Source organism: Solanum verrucosum, unplaced genomic scaffold, assembly GCF_900185275.1.
Source record: "Solanum verrucosum unplaced genomic scaffold, falcon-dt-bn FXZP01000086.1, whole genome shotgun sequence".
Lineage (NCBI taxonomy): Eukaryota > Viridiplantae > Streptophyta > Magnoliopsida > Solanales > Solanaceae > Solanum > Solanum verrucosum.
The window spans coordinates 447,906-472,414 of NW_026020100.1; the positions used below are offsets into that span (position 1 = coordinate 447,906).

The following is a 24,509-nucleotide window of genomic DNA, read 5'->3' on the forward strand; positions in this document are numbered from 1 at the left end:
AATTTTAAATTTTGTAGCACTGCAATTTATGTTAGAACATTAATATATTTTCCTATCATGGTTAAGCTTTAGACCTGTTTTTGCCAAAGTAAATTAGGATTTTTATTTTGCTTCTTATAAATAAAAACTAAAAAATTTTGGTATGTAATTTATTTTACAGCTAATTGTTTTCATATTTGTTAACTTCATTATATAATTTCCTTTTATATTTGATTTTACTTAAAAAATTATATTTTGTAGAACTACAATTTATGTTAGAACATTAATATATTTTCCTATTATGGTTAAGCTTTAGATTTGTTTTTGCTAAAGTAAATTAGGATTTTGATTTTGCTTCTTATAAAAAAAACTAAAATTTTTTGGTATGTAATTTATTTTACAGCTAATTGTATTCATATTTGTTAACTTCAACATGATATTTCATTATATAATTTCCTTTTATATCATTGCATCATTAATTTATTTCCCATTAAAGTTAAATCTGTGAATCTTATTCAAGTCAATGTCTATTTAATGTAAATGCATATAAATAAATTGAAGTTTACTTTAAATTTGAAATTACTTTAATTTGCAATTTATGTTATTTCTAATTATAATCAATTATTTTTTATTGTCTATTTGAATTTGATTAATTTATGCAAAATATTAAGATATTTCCTATTATAGATAACTTTCAGATTTATTTTTGTTACTATATTGTTTTGTTTATCATACAAAAGTTTTTTTTTTTAAAAAATGGAGTATTGTTTTGTCTTTTTAAAATCATATTCAGATTTTCTAACTTTAACTTGATAAATTTCATGAGTGTATTAAAATATTTGATTAAAAAATTATATTTTAATAATGTGGTGAATATACAAAATATATTTACAGTATAATATTGAATTAATTTCCTAATTTTCTGTATGATGAAAATATTATTTTTATTTGTGTTGTTTGACTAAAGAATTAATTATATGTCATTTAGTAAGAAAATTGATGTATATAAATAAGTGCGATGTCATCTTTTCATAAGTATCATTTGTTGAAAAACGTTTCATTTAGGCATGGAGAGAAAAAAGACGAAAGGACGTCAAAAGATACCAATGAAAAAAATTGAAAATAAGGATTCCATGTTTGCTACATTTACAAAGCGTCGTGAGGGTTTGTACAAAAAATCTAGCGAACTCGCTACAGAATGCAATGTTGACATTGGAATAATGATGATTTCCCCTACTGGTAAGCCTCATTCATTTTTTCACCCTACAGTTGATGCAGTTATTTCTCGTTTTCAGAATCCTAATATGCAGCTAGGTGAAAGTACAAATCTAGAAGCGAATTTTGCTAGAAATGAAGTGAATCAACTCAAAACTAGGCTTGAAGAACTTGATGTCATAGAAGACATTGCGATTGCTAAGAAAAATTCTTATGAACAAATGGAAGAAACAAGACAAAAAGGTTGGTGGGAGTCGACTGAGCAGCTCAATCCAGATGAAGTGTTCATATTTGAAACTTGGTTAAATGAAACTAGTTCTAATTTACACCATCGTTTGAATCAATTAGAAATTGAAGCTTCATCCTTAATGAGATATGAATCTTTTGGAGTGTGAAATTTGAAAAGTTCAAATTGCAAATGATTCACCCTAAATTATCACTTATGGATATATTAGGGAAGACTCTAGTAAGTCTAAATCTATATTAATAAGGTGTTTTGTTTTTTAAAAAATTATTTCAATAATGCTACAAGCATGTATTTGATATGATTTTCATTAATAATAAATTGATATGGTTAGTCTAAATTATTGTTTATGAGAACAAAATTTCATGTGTTGTTTAGAAATATATATATATATATATATATATATATATGTGTGTGTGTGTGTGTGTGTGTGTGTGTGTGTGTGTATCGACAAAATTTATCGATGACTGCATAAAATTGACATCAAATTTCATTTAAACATCTCAACTAAAATTTATTTACTTTAAACACATCAAATAAGACTTGACGATGTCATTTCAACATGTTTTACTAAGTCGGCACATTTTAACACGTTTTAATAGGGATGACAATGGGGCGGGGCGGCGTGGGTGGGATGCGGGGTAGATTGAGGTGGGTGTTTTATAAACCAATGCGGAATGGGGCAGATTGCGGATATATATGATTTTATATTGGTTCAAACTTAAATTTAACTTTTTACATGTTATAAGAGTTGTTTTACTCAAAAAAAAAAAATAGACTTGTTTCGAAAAATCAAATAAACTTATAGTTTGAAGAGAAATCGATTTTCCAAAAAGAAACGGAGTCGCCACTTTATTTTTTAGTAAAAATGAAGGAAAAACTTAAGGTTTTCAAGAGATCTAAACAGATAAAATCAATTGAAATAAAAAGGGTTCAAGTTCAATGTACATTTCGAGAAGGTGTTAGGCCCTCGAAATGTCTGCTAACTTGCGGTTGACCAGCGATTTGACTAAAAATGACATTGACTAATTCTTAAAATTTTAACTATGTAAAAAAACTCATTTTTTATTTTATTTACTTGTTACTGTTATTTTTCTAATTAATTATTTTAAGGGGAAATAAACTAAAGGGGGATCATTCCAAAGGGAAGAAACTTAAGTGTCGATAAGTCTAATGATAAAATAGAGCTAAGTAATAAATAAGTTATATATATAAGAAAGAATAAATATTTTAAATTTTGAATATAAAGAGAAACGACTATCTTCAGGAAATTAATTAAGTTAAACCAAAAGTGTTAGTCAATAACAAATAAAAAGCAAAGGAAGGAAATATCAAATTTGGGCCTTTTGCCCAAATTCCCAAATTTTGAACTTGTCCCAAGTCTAAAGTTGCCAAAATGATGGGTTTTGGCCCATTTACTCTCACTTCAATTTTTTTGATTTGTCTCATTGGGCTTTGACCCATTTTCATGCCATCTAGGCCTGTTGAAAATGGCTTAAGGCTTTTGGGCCCATTTGCCTTTAGAAAATCTGCGTATACGTTTTATGTATATCGCTGTATACGAGCCGTATCCAACCCGTTTTAGGGCTTCCGAAGGCTGTATTTTATTTGCACTTTGTATTTTCGCTCTTCTCAATCTATATTTCTGTATTTCGAACATGTATACCGTATTTTCCAACTGTATATCAGTGTATACAACATGTATATCAACCCCTTTTTCAGCTTTCCGGAATCTGAAAATTTAATTTCCAGCCCTTATACTGCCTGTAACCTGTTCGCCGGTTTTTCTGACTCGATAATGAGGCTGACTTGAAGAAGAGAAAATTTAGGCCTTTACGGCCCAAATCGAAATGCAAGGGGAATAGAGAAGTCTGTGAGCACTCAAGTCAGATTCACATACACATAAAATAATTGTATTAGCCAAGGAAAATAAGACATAGAATAAAAAAAAATGACACAAATAAATAAGTCATGTTGGCATGCTTACTGGACTCGCTCTGTAGAAGAAAATAAACAAATTCCACACCAATATAAACTTGGAATAAAGCAAGAATAGGTTTAAGATAAATAATACAACATCTTTGCAAATGACTTTTGTTTCGGCAAATTAAGGAAAATATAACTTTAATGCTCCACCTAAAAATGAATAAATTATTAAGTTGATCCAAATTGCTACTTCTATTCATGATAAAACACGCAAAAGAAATTGAAACACAAATGCTATACACTAACATGAGAAGCACTTAAACTTTTAGGAAACAAACCAGAGAACACAAGCCTTAACAAAGAAAGGAGGTTTGAAAATCATACAATGGAATACACATGATTTAGAGTAAATTACTAGCATCTATGTGAATTTAAGAAGATCTGGACAACAGTACAAACAAAGACAAAATATTTGACCCCTTAGCTAAAGTCACACACAAAGAAATGGACCAGTCATTTGAAATCTAATAATAACTTAAGAAAGAAAACTGAATCTTGCCTTTTAACTTAGTGATAAGAAGATGCATTAACTGCACCCCAATCACATGGTTCATTAGACAATCACGCAATACATGAAATAGAGATACTAACTCACATAAAAAATGGAACCAAAACAAAGTAAAGAGAATATAAATGAATAGACCCTCAAATATGCAAGCATATGAGAACTCACTAGTCAAGCTTTAACTCAATCATTTAACGAAAAGGCACAAGATCAATACTTCTATTTTATTTAAACAAAAGACCCTAACGACACACAAAAAACCAACAATGGAACACGATATTTAGTTGAAAGTAACAAGAGTAGGAAACAACGTATACATCAGACCTATAGGAGATGAGTTCGAGCTTCACGGCTAAACCACAACTTTACAGCTCGCCAATCGAGATAGCAATGAGATAAAGAGATTCCAATAAGGAGAAACGAACTCAATACAGGGAGGAAACACCAAACCTTTCAAGAAAACGGAAACAAACAACAACATGGACTAACAAACAAATTTTATTCACTGATTTACAGCCAACGGTGAGTCAAAAACACTCTGAATTCTAACACGTAAACAGTTTCACATAGTAAAAAATTAGCAACAACACAATAAGAGCAAAAAATGTTTGAAGCGGAACGAGTATTACCTTCAAAAGGGCAGCAGAACCGAGACCAGGTGAGCTTTGGAACAACGACTTCACTACCACAACGGGATTCCGATGAGCTTTGCAAGCAGTGAGTAGAAAGTATATTTTTATCTTTTATAGCTAGTGATTCTTTATGTGTATTCTTGCCTGAGTATATATTTCTTAGACTTTGTTCCCCAACCCTAACACTAAAGAGGAAGAGAGTATATAAAACAGATTTCTAGGGTTCCCAATCTTTTGGGGGGAGCGGACGAAGTCGGATTCAAGGCCTATTTCGAATTCAAACTCGAAAAATTCTTTCACAATTCCGGAAAGACAACCTTTTTTGAAACTTTCGCCCTATTCCGAAAGAGGAAAGGGAAGATGGATGCTCCGGATCGATTCGATCATCCTCGCTATGCCACGCGGCTCAATCCCAAGGTGCAAAGACGATTCTGCGTTGCTTTTCTGCTGCTTTGATGGTACGACTTGAGAGGGACACAGGAGGAAGAAGACATTCTGTTACGACCCAATTTCGAAAATTAAGGTTTCGAAACCAATTTCGCAACTTTTGGCAATTTTGTACATGTTTTGGAGAAATTTATAATAATGAAGTCGCCACTTAATTTTTAGGAAAAATTAAGGAAACCATTTAAAAGGAATTTTTGAAAGAAGATATTTTAAATAAAATCAGAGTCAGGTAAGGGTTCAAATAATTCTATAAGGAAGGGTTCAGGCATCTTAGAGAATCCGCTAACACGCGGTTGACCGACGGATTGAAAAGTTTGGCTAATTTTATATATATAAAAAAAAAGGTTACTTACAGAAAGTTCATGTTTGAAATTTAGATAAAAATCTTTTGATACTTGTAAAGATCTCAAGAATAAACCTAACTTGAAACTTTTACCCATAGTCATGTTTTGAACCAACGATTAATTCAAACTCCTAAACATGGATTAAAGGACCTTGTTTGACAACTACAAAAGGATATAGAAAATCCTTAAGTCATTCATACAAAGTCCTAAGTTAAACTAAAAGACAACTAATTTATTTTTAGAACTTAACAACTTTATCCTATTTAAAAATTTGAACTAAATATGTTAATTCAAACTCGTAAACATGGATTCAAAGCTTTTCAATAACTATGAAAGAACATAAAAGGTTCTCAAGTCATTCTATAAAGCTTAAATTAGCTAACTTGAAATGAGTTTCGAAATTTGAAAACTTAAATAAACATATCACCCCAAGGATTCATCTAAATTGATAAAATAAATGTTAGAAATTAAGAGCAAGTATCACAAAATCACGATATAAGGAAAACAAAAGTGCAAATAAGATTTGGACAACTTTAAGTCCACTTGCTGCTTTTCATTTGCTGCTGCCCAGATTGGACTTTTTAAAGTCCAAAAATTTCCAATTTTAGTCCCTTTGGGACTGCTGCTACTGCTGCTGGTTTGTCGGGATTTCGACCCAATTTTACCCCTCGTTTTTCTGCCTTTTAGAGGCTGTTGTTGCTGCTGGTCATTTTACCAAGCTTTTAAATCCAAAATACTCAAATTTCAGCCCTTTAGGACTGTCATTACTTCGCTACTAAGTTGCTGATTTTGGTTTGGACTTTAACCAAACAGTACTAGCCTTCTTTTAATGACTTGGGTGAGGTCGACTCGAATATAAGAGTATGCAAGAGATGGGGAGTCCATTGGACTCATTCGGAGAGTTCATGAAAAGAAGATGAAGAAAAAGAATTAGCAAGTGATTTAATACAGCATAAGAGAACAACAAACCTTAACTACATATTCAACCTCATCAATAAAGATAACATGTAGGAATTAGATAATCTCCAACCAAATTACTCCCTAACAGGATAGACTTCTTATTTTCACAATGATCAAGCAAGTAACCAATCAATTAACCACATGGCTAGTTTTCTATGAATCATAACTCAACTCTACAATATAAAATATTAGCAACAGTGATTTACTTTGAACAGAAGCTAAAATGAAAGGATTTCTGGAAAATTATGAAGAGAATTAGGTGATTGATTTAAAACAGACAAGCAACAACTTTTGGTAGAACAATGATCCCAAGAAAAATCTCAAGCATAAATGAATGTCCTAGGAAATCATATCTAACTCTCGGTGGCAAGTGGGGAAAGCTATTACAAGAAAAAAATACTACAAATCATGAAGAAAACAGAGAATAATGACATTGCTACTGGGTAGAACAGTGAAGCAACTAACGACAGTGGGCAGCCGAGTATAGTAACAAATAAACGGGGGATTTCTAACCCATATGCTAACAAATAACATTTAACTAACTACTTCTGATCACACCAAGAAAAGGCTTGAAGTAGATTCATGCATAGCTATAAGCTTTGAGCAAATAAAAAGCTATTTTACATTCATGTTTAGACTAAACTGATTGCTCAAAGAATTAGGAATTTTCCAACATGACACCGAAATTATAGGAAAAGTCGGACAAGAATAAAGCTAATACTAGTCCAGCTAAAACTCGAACATCAATAATATTGTTTAATTTTTCCACAATATACAAATTCTAATGGCTGGTGAAGCAAGATATATAAATAAATCACAGCTTAGGTAGAGATACACATATATAAAATAGAAACTAATTATGAAAACAAAGAACTCAAAAATAATGAAATGGGTATTAGCTACTAATACCCATCAACAAAATGCTAACATAAAGAGATTAAAACATAGCTAAAACACATACAGGACTAAGAATACATAAACCGAACAAAACTAAAAATTAACGGGAAACAAAGTTAATGAGAGAATTTACCTCTTTCCGGGTAGCGAACCGGACAACGAGTTTAACGGATGTGATTCCACCTCTTCAACTCGAACATCCGCAAAAAAAATGTTTTAAAATTTTAAACTAAGAAACCAAGAATTCCCAAAATTTCAGGATACTCTTTGGTCTCCAAAATCCTACCCCTTTGAACAATGAAAAGAAGGCCTATTTATAGGGCCTACAATCTCTGAAATGTGGAAAGATTTTCGATGTGGGATTTTGAGAAATTTCAAAATCTCTGAGATGCAAACACTTGGCTTCGTACGAGAGTTCGTGTACGGAGATGGGCACGTCGCGAGGAGAGAGGGAAAAGGAATCGCGTCGCTGCTAGGCTCGGGCTAGCGTCTGGACTGCTGGCTCATTTTCTGGGTTTTTGCAGCATTTTTGGGTGGGTTCGCGTGGCTGTACGCGAGGAAGAAGAACGAAGAAAACGTACAGGAGCTGTACGCGTCGGTGTGTGTTGCTGTACATTGGAGATTTGGGTCAGTTTTGGCTGGAATTTGTAGGTTGTAGGCTGAAATTTGGAGAAAAGAATGGGCCTGAGAGTTTTGTTAAGAATATGGGCTGACAAAATGGCCCAAATTTTGGGTCTTAAAATAATTGGAACTAAAGCTAATAATAGATGGCTATATTTGCAAATTGAAAATATAACCAATTAGGGTTAAAACTTAGCCGAATTGAAATTAGTTGGCAAATTCGGTCAAAAGCTAAATAAGACGAATTTATAGAGGTTAACTAATGAACTTCTTAATCTTAATGAAGTGAAATAATTAATTCGATTACAAAAAATAATTAATTTAATTGCAAATTAGTTAATCTTGAGGTTATAACTATGACTTAAACTAAAGTAAATTAATAAACATTTAACTAAAAATATAAAATCTTTTTGGGATGATTTTCGAATACTTATAAAATATACTAGTTATATTTAAAATATAATTATTATTTGGAAATATTATAAAATGACTAAAATCACTTTAAAACTAAAAAAAAAATTGATTTTTTTTCATAAACTAACTTTTTTCCAAATTGTTTGAAATTAAAGAAGCTCGTGTTAATCTATAACGTGGAGGGCCAAAATTGGGTGTCAACACAACGAACTTGCTGTCTTGTGCTTTCCGTCTATGTCTGTTTGGAATCGTGAATGAGATTGTTAAAGTTTGACGCGTACTGTCACCGATATGAACGTTAGAGCTGGAAGCCGTGCCTTTTCCGTGAACTCCCCATTGTTCGTCCTCGCGTGAAGGGAGGTGAAGTGCGTTCAGACGTCGCTTGGCTTCTGCGTGTGTTGCTGCTGCTTTGTCGTTCACGGACTGCTGCGCGTTGACATTTTTGGACTTCTTCTGAGGATGGAAAAGTGGGTCGGGTCGGGGGAATTAACATTGGGGTCGCTGAATTGCGCTGGCAATGGAAAAGAAATGGAAAAAAAGGTGGGCTGGGGGTTAATTTGAATTGGGTTGGAAGAAAGGAAATGGGTAGGCTGGGAATTTGACTGGCTGAGAGGAATGAGAATTGGAAAAAATGAGATGGGCTGCTGGAATTTACAAATAGGGCCCAAATTTAGCTTATCACAAATGAGTTTAGGGGATTTGGCTAATAACTAAATAAGATGAATTAATATAAATTAATTAATTAGCTTCTTAATTTTAACGAAACAAAATAATTACCTTAATAAACTAATCAACTCAAAATATACGCTATTAATTAATTAAACTAAATAACCAAATATTTAAATAAAACTAAAATCTTTTTTGAGACAATTTTCGAACATTCATAAAATATACTAATTAGACACATAATTATATAAAATATCATATTTATTATTTTATCATTTATAAAAATGACAAAACTACTTAAAATGACTTGAAAAATATTTTGAATTTTATAAAGTCAATTATTTCAAATCATTTAGAATTTAGAAAGCTCGATGATTAATTTATATTGTGGAGGTCTAAAATTGGGTGTCAACAAGAGTGATAGAGCATTATTTATTAAGATTATTTTTATAAAGCTACTAAAATATTTAAGATAGTAAATCAAAATGGTTCAATAAAGAATATACAATTTCTTACATGTTTTCCAATGACCTCTAAAAATAATTTTTTAAGTCACTATCCTATTAAATTAATACAACTTAATGAAAAGTGAATTTATTTTTATGAATTTTATTTTTAGAATCAAACTTAACTAGAAAAATAAAATATTTAAAAATTTATGCGGTGTGGATTGAAAATGAAAAAAGTTATTATGTGGGACATGGCGAGGCAGATTAAAAAATATGTGGGTTAAGTTCAACCCCCACCACCCCATTGCCATCCCTACATTTTACTAAGTCGGCACATTTCAACATGTTTTAATAAGAAGGTCATGCTTGTTAAAGGAGGAGAAGATGTGAAAACGGGGGAGAAAAAAAAGAAGTGGTGCATTTTTATTTTTTTTTCTTCTTTATTGAAATGTAGCTTTTATTAAAAGTAATTAACTAAATAGCTTTAAACATGGATTTTTGTTCACAATTTATATTTTCAACAATTATTTTTGGTATATATGTCACATGTTTTTATTTAATTCGCTACTTTTACATATCATCGGCAAGTGTGTTACACACATCTTAATATTTAAATGATTGTTAAAAAAGTGTCAAAATGACATAATGAAATTAAATTCCACATGAGGTGTTTAAAATGAACAAACCCTAATTGAGGTGTTTAAAATGAACAAACCCTAATTGAGGTGTCTAAGTGAAAGTTGATGTTAATTTTAGGTGGCTACCGACGAGTTTTGCTTAATATATTGCGTACAAAAGCATTTGTATACATTACATCAATGAATCGTGATTAAGTTTTCCTCTCAATTGATTTATGATTAAAAAAATAAATATTGTGTTGGTTTAATTTACCACAAACATAATAAATTACAGTTGAAAACAAAATGACAAAAATGAATAGACAAATTATTTAAGCTGAGGCGCGGATATCTCGCTCTCTTTAAGGAGATTCAAGCCCACTGCGGCATAATCTACACCGATTCAGCAATAATACTCTTGACTTGTCCTTCCAAGATACAACAACCCAACAATGTCGTACAACTTAAGCAACTTCGGATTTAGTTGAAGAGTCCAAAGCTTCATATAAGAACACCTTCCTTCAACATATAAATATTATCTTTTCCATAGTGAATATAGTTGAAGACTTAGAGTATTTTCTTTGTCTCAACTCTCTCTTTCACTACACTTACCTCACTATACACTACAATATTATTCCACACATCTTTTTTTTTTTATAGCCCCTTCATAAAGGAAGAAATACCACTGTTTATAGGGGAGAAATTCTTCTTTGTATTGAATAAGATCAATAATATGGATATATATAATGTAGGTAAATAAATGGTTTAAATGTTACATAAGTTACAATGTATAATGAGGTAGAATAATGAGTGGAATTAATGGTAGATCGTGTCAATAATGGTTATAAGAGTTACATCAAAATAATGACCACATTCTTGTCAACTTATACCACTAAACTTATGCACTTAATATTTTAATTTCAAAATGCATATACACCAACATATTGTTCATCTATTTTTTTGTGATAATATATACCATGACACAAAAAAATGAATTCTTCAAAGTAGATTAAGATATATGTTAGATTTTTCTGACACAAGGGGGAGAAATTAAGCAACTATGAATCGGGTGATTCTTAAATTGTTTATATGTGTAAAGGTAAATTCTTTAGTTTGGGAATGATTTTGGATATTAATTAAGGTAACTAGAATCTCCTAACACAGAGTTGAGTTGAAAGTTTCCTTACCGATTAAGTTTCGATGTAAGATTCTACTTGGATCAACTTCAAACGACCATATCTCTTAGAATATAAGTGTTATGTGACCTATAACCTATCAAATTAAAGGTATTTTAATCTACTTTCCAACGTCACCAATTTCGCGTCAATCCAATTTATGAGTAAAAAGTTATGACCATTTTAGTAACTGATACAGTGCAGTGACGAATTAGCCGACGGAAAAACATTAAAAAGGGACTTTTTGTCTTTTTACCTCCAATAAAACTCTAAACTGCTTTCTAGACTAATATAAGGCTCAAAACAATCAGATTTTCATCTTTTAATTCATCATTCTCTTCTCTCTCAAACCCTAGGGCAAAACCCTAAGGAAAAATAAAAGTAGAAGACTCCATTCAAGATTCTTTCAATCTTTTTCAAGATTTTTCTTCAAGGTAAGTTTTTCTCCTAGAATTTCATTATTTTCAACTCAAATTCCTCCATAATTCTTGGCCATAGAGATTTCAAGAAAGTAATCAAGAATCTCAATAAAGGTTTTCTTAATCGTTCTCTTTCAAGCTAGAGTTTCAAGTCTTCTAACCAAGTTCTTTTTCAAGATTCTTCAAGAACCTTGTTCTTTCAGGTATGTAAGGCTATCATAGTGTTGGACTAGTTTGTCCTCACACCCTACATCTACTTTCAAATCAATAAAAGAAAAATCTAGGATTCTTTCCCTAGATTTGAGTATTCTTGAGATAAGTTGATTTTGAGTTCTTGAGTTCATGTTTCTTTTAAACAAATTATATTCCTAATTATTGAGTCTCTATATTTTTATTGAGATCCTTGATTTGATTTGTTCATGTCTATATTTCAGCATGAACCCTATGATTTGAGTTATAAATTTTGAAAAGCTTTTAAACCAACACTTGAGTTCTTAAGCTGAGTTTTGAGAAAGTAAAGATGAGTTTTGGGAAAAGAGTTTCTAAACCATGATTAATATGACAATTGAGTATGCCATGAATGTATGAGCAGTATGGTATCTAGATATACTATCAATGTTTATGCAGTATGACTTCCCGAGTCATTAATGATCATATTAAAATATGATTTTGATATATTTTTGAGAAAGAGTTTTCAAGTATGAATTGAGTAAAAGTATACGGGGGCTATGTATTCCCAGATGTATCAATTTTTACATTGATAAAAGAATCGAGATTCCTAAATGAGTTATGAGTTCAAAGATATTTCAAGACCAGTTACTTCTTTTAAGATGGTAGTTTGAGCAATTATCTAAAACTAGAGGAAGAGTTATGTTTTTAAACATATGAGCATGATTATATATTATTGGGAGTAGTATTGAGCACCGATATGGGGACGAGTTCAGACAACTCAAAGTCCTCATAAACCATGTATGCCAACATGGGTAAAGGGTCATACTTTTTAGATAATTCCATATTGCTTTTTAAGCATATCTTAGTGAATCTACTTAGTTGAGGTGTCCTATATCCCGACAAGGTATATGACAGTTCTGGCAGCGTGGGCGAGACGTTGTTTCATCATGTAGCTCATAGTAATGGTTGTCGATTCTAGAATCTCCCAAATAAAGTTAAAGTGTATTTTTATGTATAACTTATTATGTTGAGTTCAGAGATGAGAAAGTATTTTGTAAAACTTTAAATGATTTTAACTCATTTATTTCTTTACATTCAGCTTGAGTACATTGTTATCTATTCCAGTCCTTTCTTTTCGTTATTTGTTATTCAACTATATTACATACTCGTACATTCAATGTACTGATGTCATTCGACCTGCATCTTTTAATGATGCAGATACAAGTTATTAAGATCCTCAACAAGAGTCTGTTAAGATCACTTCATCTGTTCGTCAACTTTCGAATGAGGTCTCTTTGCTTCCGGAGGACTCCAGTCTTATGAGACTCATCTTTGTATAATAGAGGTTTCATTGATAAACAGTTTTGTAGAGTCTTTCAGTTTCAAATGTTTTATTTAAAACTTATGTTTCATATTCAGTATATTCAGTTCAGTTTTAAGATTCAGTAAATTGTTTTAAACGTTTCTGTCAATTTGATGCTTATATATGCTTGAGTTAGTCTTCCGCTTGTAGTCAGCCATGATGTAGGCTCAGGACCAACAATGGTTCTCGAGTGCCGGTCACGTCTAGGATGTAGGCTCAGGTCATGACAAATAATATTTTCTCCAATCACGACATGGGCCAGTGAAAATATCAACTATTCCGATAAGATAATATATTTTCAGAAAACCTATATAAATATATGGTCTCATTAATATTATAAATTAATAATTCCTTAAAAGTACAAATATATCCAAGACAAATTAATGAAATATGATTCTATTGTGTATTGTTGAAGCTCAATTCTAACTTTTCTTATTGCATTCAAAAGTTCTGACGATGTCTTTTTGAAGTGCACCATAAAATTCAGCTGATCGTTTGAGTGTGTTTGGTATTGTACCTTGACTAGCTTTTAAATGAAAATTTTTCATTAATCCATGACTGCAAATTCTTTTGAGAGCATGTGGAATGATCTCTTTGTACTCACATAATGCTTTATGTTTTTGATCCGTCATTGTTGATTTTGTGACATCTTTTAAATGAGAAGCCATTTTTGGATATGGTTTTCAAAATTTTCTATATTGCGTATATAATTTATTGTCTCACCATCATACATTAAAGTGTTTGTAATAAAGATACAATGAATAATATTTTATTATTAAGAAATAATGTACATAATGTACATTATGTACATTACTTTTACTATGAATCATTGAATTATTGAATTTATATTACAACAAACCATTTAACAAAATAATATATTACAATGGATCATACACATACATTGTACTTTACGTATACTGATTTTTTTTATATGAATTCAATAAATATGATACATAATTTAGCAAGATACAATGATTTTGACATATTCATTGTACATTATGTATAAACTTTTTTTTTTAATGTGAATTCAATAAATATGATACATAAATTAGTAAAATACAATGAATTTGATGTAATCAAAATTAACATTCATTGAATCTCAAAATATTCTTTAAATTGATAAATATCAATTTATCGATAAAATAATATTTCTATAAAATAATAATATTTCATGATTCCACTTATATTAATTTAGTGATGTTTTACCGTAGATGAAATTCTTGTCTGTTTCACTAAAATTTTACGTTACAAGCTCACAAACACAAACCCAACAAATTATATGTGGGGGTGATTTTTCCATTTTGAATTAATTTCTATCAACTATAATTATTTTTTAAAATATAAAATTTATTATATTCAAATAATAATATAATAAAATTATCATTTTAAGATATGTTAAGTCAATAAGAAACAAATAAAAATCATATCAAATGTCATCCAAACACATGCTTGCCAAATTTAAATTCAAATAACAAACCATGATTGGTGGCATTAAAGTTAGTTGACAGCTCGGAAAGGGTACAGCGTGGGTCAATCAAACGCCTATCTCTTCATCGCCTTCTTCCTCAAAAAAGAAAAAAAAAAGGTAAACGCTCTACTGTAACGATTCGATTTTTTTCAAACTTCGCTCTAAATTTATATTATTGAGGTGGATCTAGAATTTGAAATTTACGGGTATATATATAAATTTTGATATAAATATGTTTATACAAACATAGAGACGGATCTAGAATTTGAAATTATGATATGCATAATCATAATCATACATATTTTTAATTTTGTATGTATATACAGAGGAAGAAAGGTGCAGAGGAAGAGAGATGACGATACTGTATGCGCTGGTAGCGAGGGGATCGGTGGTGTTGGCGGAGCAGAGCGGGACGTCAACGAACGCGAGTACGATCGCGAGGCAGATTTTGGAGAAAATCCCGGGGAATAATGATTCCAATGCTTCGTACTCACAGGATCGGTATATTTTCCATGTTAAACGCACTGATGGCCTTACCGTACTCTGTATGGCGGATGATAGTGCTGGAAGTAAGCAATTACCATTTTGTATAATGCAGTTATGTTGTTAGAATGTGTTTAAATTCATGTTTATGTAGATATATCTAAACAACAACATCATAGCCGGTGTAATCTGACAAGTGGGGCTGGGAGGGTGGTGACTGGTGTGTATACGACCTTATTCTGAAGATAGAAAAACTGTTTTCGATAGCCTTGGCTCAAATATAGATATATCTAAACAACAGCAACAACATGGGTCTGGGGAGAGTGGTGTGTATGCAACCTTACCCTGACGGTAGAGAGACTGTTTCTGATGGATACTCGACTTAAAACTAGTTATATCTAAACAAAAACAACATAACCAGTGACAAGTGGGGTCAGGGTAGGTTGGTGTGAAGATAACTATACTTCAGTGAGTTGGTGAATGGATATATTAATCCCACAAGGACTCCTCTCAGTGATCAATCCCTGGGCTTAAAGCCATTTTATAAATCCGAGAAACAGAATATTGTGAAGTGTTGTCTTTTAAGCAGCCTTATGGTCTTTAGTTACAGGTTCATTTCACAATATCACTGGATAATATCCTGCAGCATTGGTAATTCTGCTCTTCTTGATATATATTTATTCTGTCTTAGGGATATCTATTCTATACCATTCTTTAATATATTTTACCTTGGCATCTTTTCCTTGGTTTTGTATCTCCTAGTACATTGTGTAAATACACTTTGGTTAGTAGTTCCCAAAAAAGAAGAAGATTTGTAGTTGTACACAGACTCTCCTTTTAATTTAGTTCGAATTTAGATAGTGGTTTAGTTCTTTAGTAACACCACAGATTTCATTTTCATTTTTGATATGTTGCCTTGGAAGATTGTCATATATTGTGGATATTTTACTATACTAAATTCCGCTACAGGAAGAATCCCTTTCGCATTTCTTGAAGAAATTCATCAAAGATTTGTGAGGACCTATGGCCGAGCAGTTCTGTCTGCGCAAGCTTATGGTATGAATGATGAATTTTCAAGGGTGCTTAGCCAGCAAATGGAATACTACTCTAGTGATCCAAATGCAGACAGAATAAACAGGCTAAAGGGTGAAATGAGTCAGGTCAGTTACCAATGTTGTTTTAGGCCTTAGGGACCTTATGTTCTAGATGTTGGCTCATGCAAAATCCACATTTTCTCAATCTGATGAGGCTTGCACCTTTCAATGCATCATAATTATCTCATCAACAAGCATATTGTAATGAGTTATTAGGCATAATAATTTGTGGTGTTTGATGCAACATGCTTCCCTTGAGACCATCAGTAGTCATTTATATGTTCCTGTAATAAAGCTTTTATTGTATTGATGAGTAGCGGTGATAAAAACAATATTTACAGTTTCAGCTGTCAAATCTTGTAGACTAGAAATTGCAGCAAATCATATTTACCAGCCATTATATTTTGACATTAGCTAAGAAAATTTTGGATGTATGTGCCATGTAACAGGTGCGCACTGTCATGGTTGAGAATATTGATAAAGTTCTAGAGAGAGGTGATCGCTTGGAATTGCTGGTCGATAAAACAGCTAATATGCAAGAGAACACTTTCCGCTTCAGAAAGCAGGCTCGCCGTTTCAGAAGCACTGTATGGTGGAGAAATGTCAAACTCACGTATGCTGCTTCTATTACTTGGACAAAAGCTATTTCTTTGTTTGTTTCATTTTTCCTTGGTGGGGGAGGGGGGTTGTTCTTTCAATAGTTGGATGAATTATAACTATTAGATTTCTTTTATTGGGTAAGAATAAATTCTGATTCGAACAGTTAGATTGTTACATGTGAAGATCCCTTATAGTTGTAAGTTATCTGACATTACTGAAACTAGCTGGGCTCTATCCTACCTAAAATGGTTTGACAAAACGGACAGTGTATCTTCCAGGATCTATTTAGAGAGATTTTAAAATGTGAATAAATAATAATCCAAATTTTACATCTTTGGGAAGTCCATGAAATGATTGAGATCAGTATGAAGCTTCCTCATGGATTTCTTGATCTGGTTATTCCTTTTCCTTATAATATGTGTTTCACGATCTTTTATCTGCCTGCTCCTAAACAGTGTGAATTTTGTGAAGCAATTCTAACAACAGATCCCTACGTTTACAGAAGATTTCATAGTTTTATACTGTACTGATTCTCTCAGGATATTTTTAATTTTGTTCTTGATGGTTGTTTACATTGAAGGAGTTGCCAGCTTCAAGTTTTTCTTTTCCTATTTCATTATTTAATTTTGTCATCGTTCTTTATAATGATGTTTGATTTTTGCAGGGTGGCACTGATATTCCTCCTCCTTGTGATAGTTTATGTTGTTTTGGCTTTCGCTTGTCATGGACTCACACTTCCAACTTGTTTGAAGTGAGGATTACTGGATCAGCATCACATCTTTCGTCCTGAAACATTATTTTGCAATTTTTTCATCTTAATTAATCTTGGGGTAAAGCTTGGATGTGTATTTTGGCATGGATTTCATCCTTGATATGTATTAATCGTGTGATATCCTTGAGTTTATAAGCAAGCCAAAACTCTTGGTTTGATAATGTAGATTGTATTTATATATAATTTTGACCCATGTGAGGAAAATGAAGGGGTCAAATAACTCATGATTGATTTCTTGGCTTGATATCTGTGTTGAAATATATCTTGACTATCTTTTTATTTGCACTCTATGCTGAAAATTTGGTTTTGTTGCTTACTTATTTGAGGTTTCAACCTATGTAACATTTGTTTTAGAGATTTGAAAACTTCATTTTGGAGGATATATTTCAATTTTTGTTTTTGCAGGAAACTGTTTTTCAACCAAACACAAATTATCTGTTATAGAGGAAATGCTAATGCAATTTCAAACTACCACAATTCCATCCTTATATCAAGATATGTGATATATATTCTGTACAAAGATGCACTATAATTCTGCATTGAATGTTCCATGTCAAATATTACAGTGAAACCAAATTGTCATCTATAAGGGAAAACCTGTTCAATAAAGCTTCTAATTCTTTAAGGACCGCCATGTAATGCTCTTCAGATTGAGCCCCTTCTTCAACAACTCGCATGACATGTTTATGTAGATGATTGTATAATTCCACAGGATTATTCACATCAACATGACTAAGAATAGAATCTACTGGAGTCTTACGTTTGTAATCTTTATCCCAACGCGGTAGGATGTATTGTGATGGAATATCTTCTACACCATTATAATTCAGTACATTCAATGCATGTCTGCATAAGTAGCCTTTAAAGTTGAACAAACTGCAAATACAGCGTACTTCTACTTGTGTCGTCTCATAGAGAACCTCAAACTGCCTGATCTCCTTCTCACTTCCTTCGGATTCTACTCTTTCTTTGACAACAAATGTCATTATCGGCCCAATAATGTTTACTTGTCTTGTGTTAAAGCAAGAGTGCATTTCCTCAACTTCTTTTTGGAACTTCTTGAATATTTCCTTTGTGAATATCCGAGAGAGTTGCTGCTCAAATTTGCATTTTGTTTTCAGTTCAAAGCTTGAACTTCTCGACTCCATATCAGCCATTGCTTCTTTCAGATATTTCCTTTGCAGGGCTAGGTCATACTTATCAACAAATTCTTTGAATGAAGTGTGTTTATGTACATAACCATCAAAAAATGAATCCAAACTCTCGTTTTCCTTTATTGGCATGATTCCCATGAAGGAAATATCTTTTAAGTAGACTGGTACCCATTTTTCACGATCTTCGTACAATGATTGAAGCCATTTATTGTCCTTGAGTCCATGCTGACTTATCATCTGACCCCAAGAACTTTCAAATTCGGTGATCTTCAAAGAATTATAAACTGCTTTATACAGTTGCATCTTGATAGACTCATACCCCTTCAATCCTCCCAACTTCTCAGGAACTCGCTGCATGACATATGACAAACAATAACAATGACAAGCTTGAGGGAAAACCTTAGAAACTGCAATTTGCACTGATTTTGACTGATCAGTTAGAATAACTTGTGGATGTCTCCCCAGCATACATGTTTGCCATGATTTCAACATCCAAATAAAGTACTCTACTGAATCATGTCCAAGAAAACCACATCCCAGCAAAACAGGTTGCCCATGATTGTTTAATCCGACAAAAGAAATTAGAGGAATTTCATATTTGTTTCTCAAGCTTGTTGTATCAATTGCAACTGCATCAGAAAAGGAGTTGAAAGCAGCCCTAGACCTAGCATCAGCCCAGAACACATTTCTAAGGCATCCTTCATCATCAAGATCCATCAGATAAAAGAAGTTTGGATTTGTCAATTTCATACGACAAAAATAATTATACAGTGCATGCGCATCCCCCTCTTTAAGCTCCAAATGCTTTGAGGTATCAACAGGAAGCCCACTATCTGTTTCCTCAACTTCTTGGGATCCATTATAAGCAGCATCAATAAATGTGCGGTATAACTTAATTGTATGTACTTCTGTAACAGGTGTCGATTCCTGCTGCTTTTTGGAAGCAAGAATCATTTTTTTGTGAGACTTATAGAACCGTCCGATCTCTGGGCTTACTGTATGATTATGCTGAAGCACAACTTCAACAATTCTCCATCTTTTTGAGTCCACAAGCTTAATTACTAGCATTGCAGGACAACCAGTTCTTGTTTCTGGCCTAGGGTGATTTGCTCCACTTTTCTTCTTGAAACCTGCGTTACTGCAGCTAAGTTTTGCTCTATACCTTTCTTTCCTTTTTGATCTAAACCAGGAGTTGCTCACTCTAACACCAAATCCTTTTTCCTTACCATACATGTTATAAAAATCATATGCTTCATCAAAAGACCTAAATTCCAGACCGACTGTGGGTTGTGGGGGCTCTTTCTTTGAATCATTTTCATGAATTTCATTATCATGCTCCACCACAGAACAGTCTCCTCCATCCTCATATTCTTCACAGTCATCAAACACTGGGCCGCTGTTAAGACAAACTGCCTCCATCTGAAACATGGAATTGAAATCAGCATGGAGATGATTTGACCAGAAGTAAACAAACAAAATGCTTTCTTTCTGAATCAGTTGCAACCTTCTTTTAAATAGTCTATTTTGGAAGGAGGCGTTTCAAATATAGTAAACATATCAAAAAGACAATTCTAAAAAGAACCTGAAGTGTGTGCTTTAGAGTTCATGATAGATCACTTGGTGGTTTCAACCCTTCAAGAACTCATAGATTAAGTTCAAAACGATGTGGTATTGGGATTTGAAAATGTGGTTAGAGTTTGACAGGTTTAATAGAAATCAAGACAACATTGTTAAGTAGTAAAACTAAAATGTACTAAGAAAAAGGTAAAATTGCAAGAATGATGGGAAGGACTTTTCTTACAACAACAATTTGGAAGTTGAGGTGTACATGTCGCATACAGTAGGGTGATTAGGGACATGTACGATGGAGCCGAGATTGGGGTGAGAATAGTGGAAGGAAACTTGGAACACTTTTCAATCTTGATGGGGTTGTACCAATGATCAAATCTTAGTTCGTTTTTATTTGCCTTGGTGATGGATGAACTAACGTTGCATATCCAATGCGAGGTGCCATGGTTTTTTCTATTTGTGATGACATAATACTGATTGACGAGATAAGCAGCAAAATTAATGATACGCTGGAGGTCTAGTGACGGACCCTAGAGTTTAAAGGGTTCAGGTTGAGCTTGAGCAGGACTAAGACAAACTACTTGGAGTGCAAGTTCAGTGGCATAACTCACGAGGCAAATGCAGAAATGAGGATTGATACACAAGTCATCTCCAATTGAGGAAGTTTCAAGTATTGGGTCAATAATCAAAGGCAATGGGGAGATTGACAATGATGTTACACATCGTATTGGAGCGGGGTGGATGAAATGGAGGCTCACATCCAGTGTCTTGTGTGATAAAAATATGCCACCAGGACTTAAAGGTAAGTTTTATAAATTGATTATTAGACTAACTATGTAGTATTGTGCAGAGTATTGGCCGGTCAAGAACTTGCAAGTCTAGAAGGATGAAAGAAGCTAAAATGAGGATGTTGAGATGGATGTATGAGCATACTAAGAGAGATAGGATTAGGAATAAAGATATTTGGGACAAGGTGAGAGTGGCCTCCGCGGTGGACAAGATGTGGTTGAGATGGTTCAGGCATGTGAGGAAGAGATGCACTTATGCCCTAATGAGGAGGTGTGAGAGATTGACTATGATGGGTCTGAGAAGAGGTAGAAGCAGGCCAAAGAAGTATTGAGGAGAGGTGATTAGCCAACATATGACACACCTTCAACTTACCGACGATATGACCCTAGAGAGGAGGAAATTAATGTCGAGAATTAAGGTAGATGGTTAGTAGGTATCAAACGATGTCTAGGTTTTCTTATTAGTATCATTATTATTAATATTAATCTTCTCTTATCTTATTCTTCATTTTTTTATTACCTATTGTTTCATTTACTTCGATTATCGTATTATTTGATGTTGCTACTGTTCTTTTCTCCATTATTTTCACATGGCTTCTTCACTACTGTGTTTCCTTTTCAAACCTTTTTATGAAATGTTTTACTTGAGCTGAGAGTCTATTAGAAACAACTTCTCTACCTTCACAAGGTAGAGGTAAGGTATGTGTACACACCACCCTCCCCAGACCCCACTAGTGGGATTTCACTGGGTATGTTGTTGTTGTAACAATTTCCCCTGCATATGATACACAGCAGCCAATAATATTTTTTGCATCCTTCTTTAGCGAACAAATTGCTTGAACTTATCCAAGCATGTGTACAGTGACAACAATATGCCCCAATAATGCATTCATGTGCACTGAGAATAGGAAAAAAATCCAGTCTTTCCATCTCCAAGGAGACTCAAGGAAAAATCTATATTTACGTGCGAAGACATTATTATATTCTTAGACTATTCGAAATATAGAATAATGAAACACATTTTCCATTTCCTCCGGGGCATGATCTTATTACTTGAACTAAATGCATAGGTGATAGGTATACTCTATTTTGTAAGAAATCCATCCATCCTGCCCGCATGGCACATACGCCCAAATATTAATATAAGTTAGTTTGGAATAAGCATGATGAAAAAGATGAGGATTAGCAAATGTTTTAGGCAATAAATACAGGGTGACCAATAAAACCTGAATTCACTATGCACTCATCAGAAATATGCTCGACAAGATGTCAGATCGCAACTTGAGGGCCTGAGTCTAGCAATTAATGCTTCCCAGCATAAGATAAAAGCTATGCAGTCAAAGACTAAATTACGGTCTTGTAGAAAAGGTGAATACAAGCAGGAAATTCACATATAGAAAGGCTGGTAAAAAAGAAAAGAAAATGCATGTCCACTTATTTATGCATGTTTTAGGCCAACATGAGATGGCATGTATAGATACACCAAAAAACACATAAAGACGTGGATTAACTTAACTCCTTCAACTATTCCAAGTTTCAAAATGTATTAGAGACGAGGCTTGACCCATTTCACGGCTTAAATACATGGAACCTTGGACCTTATCCTGTGTTTTATAATAATTTTGATACCAAACATTTTATTACCCCTGAAAACCCCAAATATTGACATGAAATTCAGAAGCATATTCTTTTTCTAACAGGCTATGTGATACTTTATGTAGTGCTTTTAGCTTTTTCTTTTGAAAGTTATGTATCTTACTCTCTCCTTCACCAACTACGGAAGTTCATAAAATGACTAAAAGCAGTTCACAGAGAGATTTGAGAGCCCAAGAAAATTCTAACAATCCACAAACACAATCATCTTAACACTAAACATACCAGTTACAGATTCTTCATCAACTATGCCGCAGTGTAAGCTAGAAAAGCCGCGAGATTCTCATTGATTTTGACATTAGACTTGTCATTTTGAAACTCAAAAGAGAGCCGCCACCATCTTAACCTGAGAAACATATCTCCATGTCACAAAAAAAACACTACACTACAAAATATTACATATGATTCAACTATTTTGTGCACGGGTATGGGGTGCAGAAAACAAGTGCGGCCAATCCGCTAGACTCATAAAATAGTAGTGAAAATAAAAACATGCAAGTGGAGACGGGATTGGTCTAAACCAGTCGAAGTAGCATAAAAGTAGTAGAGGTGCTTTTGGCACTAAAGAAGATGATATTTGAGGTACACGAGCCAATTTGTTCATCCTGATCTTCCAAAAGTAACACTAAAATCGCAGCAGCTAACACCGAACAAACATGACATAGCACCTCCTGCCACAGAAGCCTGAAAAATCTTCCAAAGAGATCAGTCAGTGTTCTGGGATCTGCCTCAGCATGATCACTCACTAACACCTTTTTTCTTTTCCTTTCTCTCTTTTTTCATATGACAAAGAAAGACCATATACTTCATATTTTCATGTAAATTAACAGCTGATCAATGGGTTTCCTTAATCACATTGATAGTCAACATACCCCCTCCCTTCCGCCATCACCCAATCAACACTCACCTCCTCCGTTTCCACCCTCCAAAATAAAAGATACAACACTCAACAACACTTCACTTAGAAGAATCCCTTCTAGTAAATATCATACATCAACCAAAACAAAATGGAAAAGCTCATAAAGAGACATAACCCAAGTTTGGTTTCCATAGCTCAATAATGATCGAATTGGGTTATTGATGAAGTATTTAAAATCATATATTATATAATCATGCCCTTTAATTATAACAAAAAGAGTATGAGATCAGGTGATATTCATCAACTGAAAAGCTAAAGTCACCCTAACATCAGACAACCTCCATTTTTATGAACTGTTACTGATCCTCAGAAATTTCAGCATTGATAATGAAGTGTTTAAACGCAACAAAAAAACTATAATCAAATTTAGCTAAAAAATTCAAGGAAATAAAGGACTACCTACAATTAGCAGGAAAAAAGAAAGAAGAAAAGATTATACCTCTACCGGACTAAATTAAATTTTTCTTATCCAGGACAAAACATTTCAATCAAAATCATCATCAGTTCATCTTCAAGTAGATAATTTTAGCTCAGCTGTTCAACAGAAATTATCAATTTCCGAAGCAGGCTAATAATAAAAGTCACGCGCCGGCGAACGAGCGGCGAGGGTGGTGGCGGAGAACGGCGGACGGCGGAGGTGGAAAGGCTGATTTTGTACGACGGCGAGCGAACCAAAATCGGTAAGGTCTTAGAATTTGGGAAAATTAATATTTGCAAACTACATCCTTGGAATATTGTCTATACTGCGTTACTCACCTCGAAACATTTCAATTTCTCCAATCAAAACATTTCATTATTAAAGCCTTCACAAAAGAATTACTAATCAACAAAATTTATTTTTTAATACAAAAAATATTTTACTTCTAATGTGAACTTTTTTACACTAATTCAAATTAATAAAATCT

At 33.1% G+C, this 24,509-nt stretch overlaps 3 protein-coding genes across 5 annotated transcripts; 2 read left to right on the plus strand and 1 right to left on the minus strand.

Moving 5' to 3' along the window:
- The first annotated feature begins 936 nt into the window (after positions 1-936).
- On the plus strand, positions 937-1,692 carry LOC125825008 (agamous-like MADS-box protein AGL29). Its single transcript, XM_049504359.1, has one exon. The coding sequence runs from the start codon at positions 1,047-1,049 to the stop codon at positions 1,587-1,589; it is 543 nt and encodes a 180-aa protein (XP_049360316.1). The 5' UTR covers positions 937-1,046; the 3' UTR covers positions 1,590-1,692.
- Positions 1,693-14,606: 12,914 nt separating this feature from the next.
- LOC125825003 (vesicle-associated membrane protein 711-like) lies at positions 14,607-17,806 on the plus strand. 2 transcript variants are annotated; one of them, XM_049504353.1, is made up of 5 exons: positions 14,607-14,689; positions 14,901-15,141; positions 16,025-16,215; positions 16,599-16,762; positions 17,414-17,806. In XM_049504353.1, the coding sequence occupies exons 2-5, from the start codon at positions 14,925-14,927 to the stop codon at positions 17,502-17,504; spliced, it is 663 nt and encodes a 220-aa protein (XP_049360310.1). In that variant the 5' UTR covers positions 14,607-14,689; positions 14,901-14,924; the 3' UTR covers positions 17,505-17,806. The 2 variants fall into 2 exon arrangements, with proteins under 2 accessions (XP_049360310.1, XP_049360311.1); XM_049504354.1 differs by having other exon boundaries at positions 14,679-14,778; positions 14,899-15,141.
- Positions 17,807-17,950: 144 nt separating this feature from the next.
- On the minus strand, positions 17,951-24,362 carry LOC125824989 (protein FAR1-RELATED SEQUENCE 6-like). 2 transcript variants are annotated; one of them, XM_049504334.1, is made up of 3 exons: positions 24,044-24,362; positions 22,911-23,031; positions 17,951-20,094 (listed from the first exon to the last, which is right to left on the minus strand). In XM_049504334.1, exon 3 carries the CDS (start codon positions 20,092-20,094, stop codon positions 18,082-18,084), a length of 2,013 nt encoding a protein of 670 aa, XP_049360291.1. In that variant the 5' UTR covers positions 22,911-23,031; positions 24,044-24,362; the 3' UTR covers positions 17,951-18,081. The 2 variants fall into 2 exon arrangements, with proteins under 2 accessions (XP_049360291.1, XP_049360290.1); XM_049504333.1 differs by lacking the exon at positions 24,044-24,362 and having other exon boundaries at positions 22,911-23,178.
- Between the last annotated feature and the right edge of the window lie 147 nt (positions 24,363-24,509).